The 16,998-nt window shown below is 43.2% G+C and overlaps 1 protein-coding gene across 1 annotated transcript in view; it reads left to right on the top strand.

The window, feature by feature from the left end:
- TBX15 (T-box transcription factor 15) overlaps positions 1 to 15,966 on the top strand; it is an 89,508-nt gene extending 73,542 nt beyond the window's left edge. Inside the window, exon 8 of the mRNA XM_059466142.1 lies at positions 13,788 to 15,966. Within this exon, the coding sequence (XP_059322125.1) occupies positions 13,788 to 14,572 (785 nt within the window). The 3' untranslated portion in view covers positions 14,573 to 15,966. The remainder of the gene's footprint in view (positions 1 to 13,787) is intronic.
- Positions 15,967 to 16,998: the final 1,032 nt, after the last annotated feature.

Raw genomic sequence — 16,998 nt, 5'->3', positions numbered from 1 at the left:
TGTTGAGCTCTTGGCTGAAGTGAGAGGACACAGAGCAGAAAGAGGGATGGAAACAGTGGACAGGCCATGTCTTATGAGGTGCAATGGAATCGCTTGGGTTCCCTGGTCTCCCTAGAGCTAGAGTCCTAAGAGCTAGAAGGAGGAGCAGGAAGGATTGTAGGGTTGGGCAAATCAGCCCAAGTACACAGCATGAGTTAAATGTGAAGAGAACACAGAAAGATTGAGGAAATGCTCAGCTGTGTCAGACACTGTTCTCCATTTACAGTTTACATTTGCTATTTGTATGCAAACACAAGGGGAAGTAGTGGGGTGGGGGTGGGATTTGCCCTCTGGAAGTTTTAGGAGACCAAGAGTATGTCTCCCTTTGAGGTCATGCTACCCTGATTTCAAAACACAGTGGCCTTGCTGGAGACACTTTCTGCTAGTAAGACTCTGGGAGGAATTATTGGATAGGCCAAGTGTTCATGCTGTGTCTTTTCATAGCTTCTGCCCTTTACATATCTCATTAGTTAAGTAGGGCTTTCATCTCTGGTTTCAGGCCACGTTGCTATTTTGCTTTTTGCAGAGGTAGATCTTTCCCATTCACTTTAGTGCAGCTATTTCTAGTTAAAAACAGTGATCCCTGAGAAAGAGTTATCAAGGCAGCAGCCTGATACTTTTTTTATTACAATGTACATGCAAGAAAAGAGACAATTCAAAATGGTATTCAAATGTGACACCAGCAAAGGTAAGCAATCAACACCAAATTCCTGCCCTGTGTAGCAGATCTCCAGCCTCTCACATTCAAGCTTGACATCACCCCCAAAACTTCCCTCCAGACCTTGAATCCACCTAGGGATGGATGGCGTGTTCTCCTCGAGATGCAGGGAAGCAGCGATGGCTGTTGGTGTTGCCCATCACCGAGGCAGAATCAGAATCAGAATCAGTGTTCGGCTGAGGAATCTCTTCTTGCTTGTTGACTGTCCCCCATGCCAGTTCCACATGCAACACCCCAGGGCCCACATCACCTGCTAAATAATTTTTCTGATGGCACAGCAGAGAAGTAGGACAGAGCACACTCCAGCCAGCTCTGTTAGACTCCCCGTGCATGGTCTTCACCTGACCACCCAACTCCTCTTGAATAGCACACCATGGGGCAGGAGGGACTTTGCACAAGCTCAGGGGCTTGTGTCGAGGAGCACTTGTGGTGGGGCACGTGGTTAGAGATGGGTTAAAGCAAGGGTTTAGAAATGTTTTCATCACCCACCTAAATAGAAACATAACAGTCTCTCCTCCTGGTCACAGTCACTGAAGCAGCCTCTCTCCAATGTCTCACCCCCTATCCGGGCTCGCCTGCCTCCCTCCCCTCAGTTATCAGATAACATCCTAGTGCCAGGTCCAGCTACTGCTTACGTGGTAAGGTAATATTAGGAAAGGAAAATATTTAATGTATTTTTAGCTTGTTATAATATAGTTTGGCAGCTGAAAAGCCAGAAAGCAAGCCAGTACCCTGTAACCAGCAGGCCCTGTGCACCACCACCACTGCAGCAGAGACAATAAAGCCTAGGGCAGCCCTTAACTGAAGCTGTGTTCGTAGGTTGATCTCAAAACCTAACAACTTGTTACAAAAGGGTTTTTGAGCTCTGCATTTAGCCATGTGAAATAATAAATCAGAAATATTCCAACCCTCACAGTGCTCATCTCTCTGGTAACTGCTGTAACGAGCTGACCCCTGGTCTCAAAAATAGGTGCAAAGCTAAGGTACAAACATGCTCTATTTTAATTTCTGGCTGCTGGGACAGCCCCCTAAGGCAAGGACAAACATGCTGGTATGGAGTCCTTGGAATTGCTGACAGAAAGAGCAAAAACTGCTGAGGTGGCTTTAAGCCACATGTGATTCCTCCCTCCAAATGTAAGACAACCAGGGTATATCATGCTCACACCTCTTCATCTCCTTGTTTTCAATCACACGAGCTGGGTGACAGGTGAGTAAATCACTGCTGTTTAGGAGCTGACATCAGCATAAGCCATTGAACCTCTGATCCTCTGAGACTTTACGTTGATGTGACTTGCCCCAGAGTTTCCTCCTCTCCCTCATCTGGAGCTTCAGTGCTCTGAGCTGCATGGTGTCATCTCATACCCTTATACATTTATGAATTAGAAACTCTAGTTTTGTTTTTTTTTTTTTTAATAAACTGATATTTTAATTCCAGATCCCGCTGGTTTCATCAAAGCTGGGTGGATATCTGACATTTCTGAATAAACATTTGAGGAAATGCAAGCTTTCCTTTTATCCCCTGAAATGTTTGTTGGGAAATTGCATGGGGGCTACGGGAAAGTTTTGAGAGTAGAGGTGTGCACTGCAGCTAAAGAACAGTGAGTTCTCACTGCAGAGAGACAAGATGAGGACAGCAAGAGTGGCCACATGCCGAGACTGATGAGGAGCAAGCCATGGTTATCCAGCCTGTGAGGAGAGAGAGAATAGATAAAAGTACTAAAATAAGATTGCTGTCTGTGGTGATAGGAAAAAATACAGTAGGTTCTAGTTACATGAAGTTTAAGGATGTGCTGTAACAGCTTCTCTGTAGGAACTGTGGAATTCAGTTTTGATTTTCCAGAGACTGATCCATCCTACTGTAATAGGAAAAATTACACTCTCTGGGGCAAAAATTTGGGGCATCAGCCGCATAAATATGGTGTCTTCCTTGCTTTCAAGCTAAATTCTTCTGTGCTACCTGAATTTTCCAAGATAGTTTTGCCTAACAAATCAACTGAATTATTTGGCCAGGTTAGAGATTTGACTGATAAAAATAACTGTATAAATGTGATTTTTTTTTGGAGAGCATTTAATTTACTGCCACATGTGCCAGTTTCAAAAAGCTAGTGTGTATTCTGAAATGAGGAGCTGACTGATCTCCAAGCTGAGGATAACTACAAATATGCCCTCCTGTAAGGACAAACCCAGTATTACTCTGCAGAGTCTGGTTCCAGCTAATTTATCAAAATCTAAATGAATTAGTGCAGTTCCTAAGAGGTACAAACCCCAAAAATGCTGCAAAATGGTCAGTAGTGATGGGGACAGAGGTAGCAAGGGCAATAGAGATTGCTTGGTAAGCTGCAAGCATGCAAACATGCGTCATTTAAGAGACTTCAAGTTTTCTGATCTAACTAAATGTTTATCCCTTTTTGTGGGGTGTTAAAGAGCTAAGGACAAATTTCCCCTCATCCACCTTCTTCATACATTTAGTTGTTTCACAGGTTTTTATCTCCCCCTTCTGTGCCTCTCAAAGTGAATAGAACCAATTGTTTAATTTATCTTTTAGTGGGAACTTTTCCAGATTCTTAATAGTTTCTTCAAATACAAGTCTGCACAGAGTATTCCAGACACATCTATGTGATACAATTATCTAAAGATACTACAATTTTTTCCACATTATCCTTTCTGCCATTTGACCTGCATCCTAGTGCTTTGCTCATTTGTTTGGCCCAAGCTTTATGCGGAGCAAGGGACGCACCAAAATCGATACTTGGTGTGCTGGATGCAGCTGTTTCATGCAGGGATTGAATAACTTTCTAATCTGCACAATGATGGGTTTCAGCTGCCAGGCAAACTGGAGGGTTTGATGTCGCCCCCAGTTGCAGATGCCTGGTGCAGCTGAATCCCATGGTCCATGAGCTTTAGTTGCACGTGTTGCACTGAAGGGCAGCACATCAGCAAGTCCTGGCAGGTCTGTGACCTGAGTGGTCACCATGTTGTCCTACCAAGGGAAAGAACATGCTGCTACTCTTAGTGAAATCCCCTGGCTTGAGAACAAAACCTCTCTTTTGGAGCCCGTAATCCCAAAGTATCCGCAGCTTCGCAAGAGTGAGCACCATGCTGGACACAATCACAGCAGAGCTGCAGCCAGCTTTGAAGGAAAAAAGTCTCCTCTGAGAAAAACCTTTGCACGAAATGCTCCAAAAACAGCAATCCAGGAGCAGCTGACCTTCTGGGGAATGGTATCACCCACACTGCAGTCTACTTACTGCTGGTGAGAAAGGGGGCTTGGTGTTATTGAATGCACATGGCAGTGAGACGTGCGGAAAGCCAAGAATCTATTAAAGCCTTTAATTGGAATATATTTTCAAAATTTAGATTGAACCTCATCCAGATTCTCATTATTAAAAATTTGTGGCTCAGTTTCTTGATTTTAAAAGGGAACATAAAAAAAAAAAAAAAAGAGGGAGAGAAAAAAGAAAATCAGAGTTCCAGTAACTCTGCATTATGTCACTAAGAGTAAAAAGAGATGTTGCTGGCTCACTTGTGCTATCCAGTTTCCCACAGGATATTGTGATGAGCAGATCACTATCAGTGACTCTAAGTTTTGTGAGGACATAGAGACTAAAAAGGCAATATTAGAAGAGTGATGAGTATCTAGTCCTTCCTACAAAAGCCAATGACTTATCAAGAATTAAATCAAAGGTACCCTGGCAGCTGGTAGGAAGAAGTACCTCCTAAGCAGAACTTCAGGACCAATGGGACAGTCACATGATGTGATCTATCACTAGGCTTGCAGCACACAAAAATTCACTTTGTCATTTAATTATTGTTTTGATGCATGAATAACAAATACAAAAGAGTCAAACATCTTAAACATGACTGGGCAGCTCTCAGGGCAGCTTTCCTTCCAAATGGGCTCTTTTCTTGAATAAGTGCTTTTGCCAGGGATCCAACAAAGGGTAGATGCAGTAGATTAAACCCCTTCTGCATCAGCTTGAGCATCTGCATTGATCTTGGACTGGAGGTAGAGAGTAGAGAGCACACCTCCTACAGGGTCTGCAAAATTGGCATTAATGGCTCTTGAGATCAGCGTTGGCAATCATCTACAAGGGTGTTGTAGGGAAAAAGGGCCGTGTTCCTTGCCGGTGAGACAGCTGGTGCTATCTCTAAAGCAGCATGCATGTACAAACTGATTGAGTACAGGTCCCACTGTCCCCTTCTGAGAGGGGAATATCTTAACCCTGCAGTCTTGTGTCAACAAGGATAGGCACAAAAGGCTCCCTCTCCTCGGTGTGGAAGAGATTCAAAGGTCTCATTTAGTGCTGGAAAGCAGCAATGTTTTCTTGTAGTAACGATGTTTCCAGACAGACCCTAAGTCTGCACGGGCTATCAGCAGATGTGAGACAGATACCCCGAGCTGAGTTGTTGCTGCTTTTCCAGCTTCTCTGTCTGTAAACATTGCCCTTTCTGGACAGGCATCACCTCTCTCTTGCCAAAGTTTGTCTGTACTGCCTGTAACTTATTCAGTATAATACTCTTCCCCCATAGGGGTGGTGCTAAGAGAGCTGCCCTGATTGCACTCATATGAAAACAAAATCCTGAATACACAAATGTGTACTGGTGTCAAGACTGAGCCCTCCAGAACTTCATCTGAAGGCATCACAGGGGCCTGGAGAAAGAAAGAAGTGTTTAACTGTTAAGATCCTTTTGGCTTTATCTGAGACCCTAGATCCCAAAAATAGCGTCTCCCAAAAGAGTGGAGCTCTTATGCCAAGGGAGGTTGAACCACCTACAAATTCATCTGATGGGCCGGCCCCTTGCTTCCCAAAGGCAGCCTTCAGTTCTGTCAGCAACGCCACCAGGATAATCTGGATTCTGCTTCCCTTTCAAAATCAATTGTAAACAGTTTAGGCTATTGGCAGAGGTCAGATACCTGGGTGTGGACTCAATTATCTGCTTGATTCTTTTGACCTTGAAGAGGAGATTGGAAACAGAGCATTTGTTGCCAGAGTTATTGGGATCAAGCGCTGGTTTCTGCTACATACTTCCAATGGCTCGTAGATTGCCTCATTCAAACAAAGCACCAGGGAAAACACTGTTCCAGTTTCTTCTAGGTTCAGCTGCAGACAGTTTTCCTTTCGAGAAGGGACATTTTTGGTGCTTCACTGGAAGCACCAAAAAATGCCATCCCAGATGTGACACAGGAAGCTGGAAGTCAAAGCCTGTGCCACTTCCCGATGACCTGAAAGGAGCCTGAAGTGCTCTGTTACTCCAGAAAATTGTTTGCCCTGAGTTCCAGTGGCTGAAGCCTAGCTCTCTGTTATCTGGTGAATGGTGATCAGATTTTACATGAATGACTAGAGGTGGGCAATGATACTTTGAAGATTTGAATGGTTTCCTAAGAGTAGCACATAATTTTCTTATTAATAAAAAATTACATGTTCCTTGAACTCGACACAGTACTTCAATATTTATCCTCACCTGTCTTGGTGCTCTGGATATGGAAGGGAATGAAAATCACATCCCCTGAATCATACTCTTTGTCCACATTAGAAAAGAAGGTTGGTTTTTACCATTAGATCTTGAAAATATTTCTTCTTGGAGGATGACTGAGGCAAATTAGAAATAAAACTTTCTGACTGCTCAGACTGCCTAGAAGAAATTTCTAAGATGTAAGGGGAAGTAAAGTATTATTCTGAATTGTTCTAGATCTACCATTAATTCCAATGATTCTTGTAACTTGAGGCAAACTTATTTAAAAAGTCCTTCTCTATAATTTGCTAACCTTAACCAAAATTTCCTCTCATTCCTCACTTTTGTGCCATACAGTACATACTTTCCCCCTTAAATCTATTGCTGTAATTATCTTCTTTTTTTTTTATGTGATCTGTGAGCTGTATCCCAAAGAACTACAAAGCACTCTTTATGTTTCCTCTACAACCCAGCAACTTGGCATGCAATAGGAATTGAGTCTCATTTGGGCCTTTTAAAGATTTTACCAGCGGATTCATAATTTGATAATTGGCCAAGGGCTCTAGAGAGAAAAAAGGCAGCTACACTCTGTGAAGACAGAAATGGCTCCCATTCCCATGAAAGTGGGAAGTTTTCATTCCTAAAAATTGAGAAGGAGTGAAGAGAGAGTCCAGCATGTCACAGACCAGGTGGCTCTGCCCTTTCTTGGTGAGAAGACAAGGAACAGGCATCAAAGCCATTTAGTTTTCCAAGGTGGTGAAGAGGGAACTCAGAAGGGTAATAATGGTGATGAAGAATCTTTCAGTCCTTCTGGAGGTTTTAGGTTTGAATTTTGGAGAGCTAGGATTGGGAGCAGAGACCTTGGGCTGCCAGTTATACTTGCAAGGAAAAAGTTGCCATGATAGGTAAGAGCAGGAGTGACACCTGATATTGTGGCATTTAGATGTCTGAAGGCATCAAGCAGGACTGAGGCATGTGCTGCTTGAAGCAGAAATGGATCCAGGTTTGTGCTACGCCCGGCTCCAAAAGGACATGAGATCAGATAGTTACAGTGGCACACTCTGGCCTCATAATCTATCTGTCAGACTGCCTGGCAATCTGCACAAACCCTCCCTCCTGACCTCATTACTCCCTCAGATTCCCATCCTTGGGCAATGAAAAAAAAATAATTTTTATTCTGCTACTAAAGGTGAAATGGCTTGGAGGGTGGAGAGTAAATTTCATATGCCAAACTTAGTGTGCCTGTGTGTGGAAGTGCACAGAATGATAGTAGGATTTACCTTTTTGTGCAAATTTGTTTTCCTGCATACATGCCATTACATTTATTTACTGTTGTGTCTGAGGATAGGACACTGCAAAACACTGGTAAGAGCTGCTCTTTCCTGTTCTTTAGAAAAACCCTGTATATATGTATCCAAGACTGTAGAGTCCTCACAAAAACCAGACCTTTTAGAAACGACTTGGAGTACATCTGCATGGGCAGGCTCCTCTGTGCTCCTTGCTGGCCAGACACATGCCAGCACCTGGCCAGCTCCATTTGGAAAGCTGGAGAGTTGCATTAGCATGGCTCTGTGCCCAAGTGAACATAAACTACCTCTCAGGAGGGCTTATTTGCCCAAGTTAAGTGCCAGGAGGAGAGCTGTGAGCCAGGTGAATGACTAGTGGCCACAGTCCCCTTTTTCTGCACCCTCAGGTGCTTGGACACATGCCTATCACATGATGAAGATGCCAACATCTTGGGCAAGTGTCAGAAGAGGGTCTGTGGCTCCTCCAGGTGAGATTGTGCACCTATCAATCCAAGCATCAGGTCCTGTTCACATATGGAGATGGAAGGAGATGGCTGGCTGAGGCTGTGGGCTGAACACTGTCCTGTGGGCTCAGCACAGCCTGCAGGCCGTGGGCTGACCATGCTGACCCTGTGGTTCATGTTTGGCCACAAGTTAAACCAGTTTGTAGGCAGGAGGGGGCTAAGCTCTTGCAGTCAAAGAATAACTTTGTGCTGCCTGACCCGTCAAAACATAAAATCTTAATGTAAACCACCTTGCTGCTCCCATCCTTGTCAGAAAGTAAAGCACAAACTCTGAGGACATGCAGTCACATCTGTTTGCAATGTGACAGTGAATACCAGGTCACCCCTGTGTGAGACCAGCCATGCTGAGAGCTGCAGGCTGTGACCAAGTTGCCCAAACTTCTCTAAAGCCCTTGTCTGTCTGGTGAGACTCTGCCATTGCACAGAGTATGGCATTCCTGTCCAGGTATGTTGTGCTGATGGCAGCTCTGCACTGAGCAAGGACTTCAGGGACCAAGAGGTTTGTATGGAGGCACTGCAGGTGATGGTAGCATCCAATGCCTGGAAACATTAGCAAGGAAAATATGCTGCAGTGGAGGCCAAAGTTTGATTTATGTGTACCTTTCAGATAAAGGAGGTTGGGATAAGTTGAGGGTCGAGTGAATAATATGGTGTCATTTGTAAGAGAGATCCCAGAAATTTTTCCATGCACAATTGCCTCAGACTCCCTTGGCACTGATGCTCTCCCCACTATCTTGCTGTTGCCAGAAAGCTCCTTTGGCAAATGCTGGCTGCTGGCAGATGCATTTTCTATCTACACTGCAGCATTAGAAGTTCTCTACGTGACCTGCCTTCTGTGGGAGAGGTCCCTGTAGCATTTCAGATGCCCTGGCACGCTGAATGTTTCCAGAATATTCCAACCCCTCATTTTAAGGCACATCATACCTTATGGACTGTGTATGCTTGGGCTGCAGTTTGCCCTGAAATTGTCCTTAACACAAGCTCAGTCTAGGTAAAAGCAAAAGCAAGGGTTTATTTGGGACATACAGGAAGACAGCACCATTACTGTGGCCTAGATGAACACATGTGACAGGAAGGAAATGCCAGTCCTAAGCTATTTGAGATGACATTTTAATGGCACCTCTTGTTGATACCCAAAGGAAAAGCTGTAATTTCTTCCCTAAGCCTTGTGGACATGTACCTGACACTGGTGCAGACAGCATTTATATTTGGTGTCATAAGAGTGACAAGAAGAGGAAAGTTTGCCTTTACATCCCATCCTTTCCACATGGTCTTCCTGTCTTCCACCATGATTTCATTCTTCTTTTTCCCTACTTTTTGGTCCCAGTTCGCAAATTTTGACTTCTCTTGCACTTGATCATTCTCCAGTTCCCCTCATTGAAAATGCTTCTGTCCTTTTGATAAGGTCAATTTAGTTATCACTTGTATGCCCAGAGATGACAGCATTGCTTGGCTAAACCCTGGGCAGAATAGCAGGACACTGTGAGGACAGAAACTTTCCCCTGCTGTGTGGGGCAGGGTTCACATACAAAGGAGGGGCCTTTGAAATTCTGAGCCTTCTATGTTATACAAATGTGGCTCAGTAACGGCACATATGTGGAACCATGTGCCTGCAGAGCCAAAAAATCATCTTCTAGGGGCTGCTCAAAATAGTAATTAATCACTCTGGAGTCATGGTAAGTGTGGAGGTGAGAGATACTGTGACATTGCTAGTAAATACTTTTGGTGTTGGCAACTATTTCCAGGGGAAATGGTGGGTAGAGAAAAGGAACAGAGGGCAACTATCGAGGGATTCATTTTATACTTGCTTAAATGTGGTTTCAGTTGACTTAAACCAGACCTAACATAGTTTTGTGTATCAGTTTAACTAGATTGGTTTCTATCCATGCCTTCCATTGAAATGACACACACATCTGTTTTTCCAAGACTGTGGTATGGTGTGGATATATTTACTGGGCTTGCTGCCATCTCTAGGGGTATTTGGCTGACTTTGTAACAACTACAGACCAAGTTATAACTTCACAAAAGTCCAGGTTGTGTATGGCCCACACTTGGTGCTGCCAGCAAAGGTGGCTAAGAAATGTCCCTCAGAGCAGAGTGGAGCTGGTCCCAAGAGAATGAGCTGAGACAGGCCTTTCTTTGTATTATTTCCTGTTCCACTTAAAGGTGTAAAGATTACTCTGCAAATGATCAGGAACTTCTTGCTTCTGCATTATGCTCTGTTGCAGCCGAAGTGTGGCATGTCCTGTGCTTGTGGTTGGCATTGGCAGCAAAGCATTCCTGAAAGAGACTTGTCAGGTTTGGTACTTGCTCACATTGATGGATCTCTTACCTCCTCATCATTTTGAAGTTACAGAGAAAAAGAAAAATCTTTTTTACTCTGTTTCCTAACCGTTGTGTTGTTACTTCAGGGTTTTCCTGTTTGCCTGCAAATAGGGATTATTCCAAGTAGAATCCCTCAATCCTTCTTTGCAGGTGATGTCCAAATGTGCAATGTGGAGGTGACTAAAATGTGCAATTCTCAGTTTTGGAACTATTAAGAAACCCTTGAAACTGCTAAGAAGCAAAACTTACTCTGTGTAGCCAAAGCCTCAGTTGTGGGTACAACTGGATTGTAGCTTCTCAGCAGATGAATAAAGTCTAATGACACCCAATTTAAATGCAAATTAGACAAGCAGATCTCTCTGTACCCTCATGTCACATTTTAAGGATCCTTATTCCAACAAGCAGGATGAAGGACTCATCTCTATATTCTTTCTAGATTGTCTTCTGACTATCTTTGACAGCCATGTAAGTCACAGGCTGTAATATATCCTCTAGAGAAAGTGAGAGAGTGATATATACATATCTGTGAACATGTTAAAAACTCAAGGCTTCTATTAATTCTATTAGCTAGAATTAATAGAAAAAATGAAGAAAACATAAAGCTTTAAAGTTTCAAAACAAGGTTGGCAAAGTTAAGAACTTGCTTGTTAGGAAATTCTTGTAAGCAAACATATTTGGAAAATTCAGGAATAGGTAGGAATTCACAGTCTGAACCTGTGCTTTGTAACATTGGTTGTTCAGTTTAGTAAGGGAACTCACAGCTGGCTGTTTACAGTGGTAAATAATGACATCTCTCCCTGGTAACTGGTGTGTGCACTTTTCTCCTACTGAGTTGATAATGTTTAGCTCTGGGGCAAAGGAAGACTGAAATTAAGACATTGTATTTAATAATTTATTCTATATATGTTATTTCAAACATTATTAAATACTCATACATGTATAAATATGAATTTTCACTTATTCTCCAGACACTATCAGCAAGGGAGTCACTTTCTGCAGTTTGTTCATGAAATAAATGGTGTAAAGAGTCAAAAGCAGGATTACTGTGGGCTAAATATATCTCACTTTGTGCTGTATTTGTTTTGTGATTGTTTGATCTCTATACTTTGGTCTTGGGTAACTAGAAGATGGTACATGCATTCAGCTGTCTGCCTGTTCTCCCTGTTAGAGGTTGTGCTATTTACTGCAGGGCTAACAAAAAACTCAGTAGTCTGAGTCGTCTGTAGTTGTGTTCAATCTCGCCTTTTTCAGCAATTTCAGCTAAAACAGACTGGAGTGGAACTATTTGTGTAAAAGCCAACCTTCCCTTCTGCTGATCCTACTGCAGTATTGACAACTTGTGAAAGAGAGACAGAGACAAAGGCTGAAGGAGGTGCCATCTTTACTTACCACAGCCAAAATAGCCCAAGGTTGTCTGACAGAGACATTAAATGAACCAGGAAAGTGTAGCCTTTAAAATAAATTCTAAATAAGAAACTTACACAACAAGCCTTTGAACTCTGGAACTAAAATGCGTAAGCAAGTTTGAACATTTCTGTATTGTCAAGAAGTGAAAGCAGAGTCCATGGTGGCATTTGAAAATTCAGTTTCTGTCATTTACTTTAATGGAGACTTGATGCAATGCTTCTCTTTTATTCTTTGGAATGAATGACAAAAGGAGTCAGTGGCTCAGCAATAACTCGTAAGCATTCCTCCCCATGGCTGGTAATGGGAAGACTGCTCTGACTTGGCAACACAGAAATTTGCCTTTCTGTTAGAGCTGCCTGGATCAACAGCCATCACTCCAGGCTGTGCTTACCCAATGCTGTTTTTCTTCTTTTTTCTGAATCTGGGTTAAAAAAAATTAAAATTTAAAAAAAAATCACAAATATTATTACTGTCTCAAGGTTTTCACTCCCCATTCTATTTCACCCTAGATGTGTCAGAAAGAGTCAGATATAATCTCACTTTAATTTTCACCATCATATACTGACACAGAACACATCTTTCTAGTGCATCTCTTAACACCTAGCATCACCTATTCTCTTTTCATCAAGCAACACTGCATTAAATTCTTCCTTTTTTTTTTTTTCTTCAGCAGCAGACCTAGATTGGTTTCAAAATCCTGCTGGATTTTTTCCATGTAAGATGATACAACAAAAAGTTGTCCCTTATTTTTGATCCTCAGTGTGCAATCTCTGCCTTGGTGAAATTTCACCTGCCCATTCAAACACTATCTTTTCAATTGCCTTTGCCTCTCATCTGTAATCTTCTACCTTGTTGGAAATGCTGCTTCCCAGTACCTCTGGGTCTGTTTATTCCCTGGTCAAATTTTTTCACCAGTACTTCTTTGGTCATTTTACAAGAGTCTCCAGTGTTAGTTGCCCTAATGCAGAAAGGGAATCTTGTACAAAGAGAATAATCAAATGAAAAGAAGAGTTTTCACATCAGAAAACTCAATTCTTTTAAGCACAGAACTGATTTTCCTGGTTTTTCAAGGAAGCTTCCTCCAATTCAGAATGTTGCCTATAAATAATCACTTCTTAAGCTCAAAATTATGCCATCATCTTTTTCATAACACTTACTTTCAGTTTGCTACCATTTTTGGTAGTATTACACAGTATTATTTTCCCAGGTCAGAACATGTGAGCATCCCTGCTGTGCAGAGTGGTCAATTCCATCATTCGTAGCATAAATATTGTATAACGCGCTGATACTACTGACATGCATATATATATCAATATTTTGTTAACATCAGTGGTACAACATATGGAATCCCTTTTAAATTTTACGCACATGATTGAAAATCCTGACACGTCCCCTTTCTGCACTCTGTGGAGCAGGATATAGCTTGAAACTGTGTCCCTTCATTTTAGTGTTACTTCTGGCTTAAATCAGTGCCGCTGCACCGTGAGCCAGCTGACAAAAATGCCGAATAGTGCAAAGTCCAACACGCTCTCAGCCACTTCCCACCGCAAGCCCCTGAAAAGATGATAAAGCGTGTTTGCAGTGGGACCATACAGTTCACTGACTGGGGATCTTCCTGCAGACCAGGAGAGAGGAGAAATTACCAAATTACCTTTTTTAATTTTTTTTTTTTTTTCTCCCGAAAGATAACTAGATAAATATGCCTGGAAATGGCAGATCTCTTGACTGATGGAACCATCATTCCTCGCAGCTTTCCCAGTGCTTTGGGTTACTCTGTGGCAGGCTTGCTTCCCTCTCCCATTTTAAAAGGGAATAAAATGTCTGTTGAAATACAAAGTTGTAACAAAAAAGCAGAAAGAAAGACTGAGGGATGCTATTAATAAAGCAAGGGCCCTTGCCAAGAAAGGCTGAGTTTTCCAGCGGCCATTTTACCACCCTTGCTTCTTTATTGAACTAAGCTTTCCAATGAGGCTGTCTCAATTTGCAGATGTGGTTCTGGGTGCTGAACATCCTCCCATGTGTTTTGTTTTGCAGGAGGCAGCACAGGAACGTCCCCGACCACCTCCAGCACGGGGACCCCATCACCATCCGCTTCTTCTCACCTTCTCTCTCCATCCTGCTCTCCTCCAGCCTTCCATCTGGCCCCCAACACTTTCAATGTTGGCTGCCGGGAGAGTCAGCTTTGCAACCTCAACCTGTCTGATTATCCTCCCTGCGCCAGAAGCAACATGGCAGCGCTGCAGAGCTACCCAGGGCTGAGCGACGGGGGCTACAACCGGCTGCAGAGCAGCAGCGCTTCTGCCTCGCAGCCCTCCGAAACCTTCATGCCTCAGAGGACTCCCTCCTTGATCTCAGGAATGCCGGCTCCTTCCTCCCTGCCCAGCAACAGCAAGATGGAGGCGTACAGCGGCCAGCTGGGATCTTTCCCCAGCTCCCAGTTTCAGTATGTCATGCAAGCAGGCAACCCTGCCTCCACCTCCTCCTCCTCACACATGTTTGGTGGCGGCCACATGCAGCAGAGCTCCTACAATGCCTTCTCCCTGCACAATCCCTACAACCTCTATGGATACAATTTCCCTGCTTCCCCCAGGCTGGCGGCAAGCCCAGAGAAACTCACCACCTCCCAAAGCACTTTACTCTGCTCTTCCCCCTCCAGTGGGGCCTTTGGAGAGAGGCAATACCTTTCCACGGGGATGGATCACGGGATGCACATGATCAGCCCTCCCTCCAGCAACCAGCAGACAGGGGCGGCCTGTGACAACAGGCAGTACGGAGCGGTGCAGGGCTCCTCCTCACAGATGTCTGTGCACATGGTCTAACAAGCCTTGCCTCTCCTCGGCATCAAAGGCAGCCGGACCTTCATCCTTCCCAGGGGTGAACCCATCCCAGTACTCTTTTGCCTTCAAACTTATAGTGGAACTAGTGTTGTAACGATAAACAAGAACATAAGCCATCTAGGTGTGTGCCCCAAAACCTTCTGGAGAGCCTTGACTGACAGCCATCGCCGCTTCTTGTAGCCCAGGGCCTCCAGACTGGCACGGAGCATCTGCTTTTCCTGGACATTGCAGAGAAGAGGGCATGACTTTAACAAGGAGCTGGAGAGAAGCAGCTGAATTTACTGTTTTATGCATTAACTGTAGGCAGTGTGAGCTTTCAGCGTGGAGGGATCCATTCCCTGTGCTGTCTCCTCCAAGTACTGAAGAAGGGCAGTCTCCCAGGGCTTCATCCTCTGAAGCTGCACTGCCCAAAGGTCAAAAGACCTCCCTTTTCCCAGACAATTTCTCATTGCCAGAGTGGCTCAGGCCATAACTGAAACCAACAAGGCCTGTGGGTCTTCCTTCCACTGTAGCACAGGAATGGCACTGAGGAGCTGCAGCTTCTTCTGAAGAGGCTTCTCATTCTCACCATGGCTCTGCCCAGCCGGCTGTTTCTTTATGGAGGTCGAGCTCACCAGCACCCAGCCTGCAGATGGAGGTGGGAGAGAGAGGAGAGAAAAGCTTTAGCTCTCAAGTGAGCCTCAGACAGAAGCGGGGATGGAACTTTGGGAAGGTGAATGGGGGGAGGGGGCTCAGCTCCTGTTGGCTTGACTGGAAGTAACGCAGCGAAACGGAACGGATGACAGCCTTTGTGGGGAATGGGTGTCTCCCACAGCACTCATCCCACTGGGAAGAAACTGTCCAGACTGAGCTCATGGGGAAGAGTGATGAGAAAAGAGAGCTCTGCAGGAGTGCAGCTGACCTTGCATGCGAGAGTTGCCGTAGAAAACCATTAGCATTTCAGAAACAGTGAGGTTGAGTATTTGCCAACCTTCCACCTGCCACATGGTCTCTGTTTAACCAAATAGATCATTGCCTTTTAACATCTTTATTTTCTGGTTTTTTCCTTGTTCTTTTTTTTCCCTTTTTTTCTCTTCAAATCCTTTAAAAATAAGAAAACAATTGTAGCTTGGTGCAAGCTATGCATTTAAGTTGTGTGAAAATGCAAATACCAAGTAACAGAATACAGATATTATTGAGAGTTGTTGTGAGGTGTTGTAGATAAATGTATTTATATGCCTAGTGGGGTATTCAATATTATGAATATAAAAGAGGGCAATAAAAATGGTATGTAAAATATGTATGAAGAAAAAGCTGTATAAAGATTTGCCCTATGCACGGAACTCTGTTTCTAAGTGCCAAGCACAGAAAGCGCTAAATAAATCTTTGCAATTGTTCCTTCTGTGTTCTTCTCTGTCTGTGAGGCTTCCTCAGTGGTTTTCTTGAGACAGACATTTTAAAAATACTGCCACATGTGTTTGCACAACAGAAGGGGTGAAGATATGGTGCCAGATTGTGAAGTCCAGGCAATATTGCGATAAAAATAAAAATTCTGTCTTCTCAAGAAATTTTAAAAATTGAGTCCTTGGAGTTTGTAAGTTGTCTTCTTCACAGGAAGTATCTCTTAAAAACAGCTTGAGTTGTTACCTTGATTATTGAAGAAGCTCTTCAGAACAATTTTTTATAGTTAGTATAGTCAATGACACTTAAAAATAGCAATATAATTTATTTATAATATAAAAATAATTTAAAAATGCAATTTGGGGGTATGTGTCAGTTTTTTATTTGCACTACAATTCTAATATGAGATTGAGACATTAATGCTGAAAGCTGTGGGAGGCTGAAGCCCCTTTAAACCTGGCTGTAAATTATGGCTGCAGAGTTTACAGCTTTCCTTGTGTCAATAAACTTCTTCTCCTCTGAACTGAAAAAGCACCAGAAAGGTAGAAAGACCTTTAAAGATCAATTCTGCAAGCATTTCTTTATTTTTGTTTTTACAAGGGAAGATAAATATACCAATGCCATTCCCAGCTCTGTGCTAGTCTGTCTGACTGTATTCTGACTTTTACTGTGTCTGGCCTTGGATGCTGCTGAAAAGGGTAGGGGGCATTATGGGTGGGGACAATCTGTCCTTCACCTTGTTGGCTTTTGTTTACCCCTAATAATGAATTATTGGTTTAATCTTGACCAGGGAGTTTTAGAGCCTTTCTAAAATCCTTTCAGAATCTTTTAGAAATGCTCTTCAACCTGTGCTTTGATGTTTGCTTTTGGGTTAAATTTCTTTTTATGGCAGCAATTTCCACAGGTTAATAGTATGTTGCATGAACCAGTATTTTCTTCTGCTGGCTCTTTGCATTAGATTGCTCTTTCTTATTTAATCAATTTAAGTCTTTGTGAGTCAGTCTGTATTTCAGCTAGAAGAAGAGACT

This window comes from Ammospiza nelsoni, chromosome 2 (assembly GCF_027579445.1).
Source record: "Ammospiza nelsoni isolate bAmmNel1 chromosome 2, bAmmNel1.pri, whole genome shotgun sequence".
NCBI lineage: Eukaryota > Metazoa > Chordata > Aves > Passeriformes > Passerellidae > Ammospiza > Ammospiza nelsoni.
This window is presented reverse-complemented; position numbering and strand designations above follow the sequence as displayed.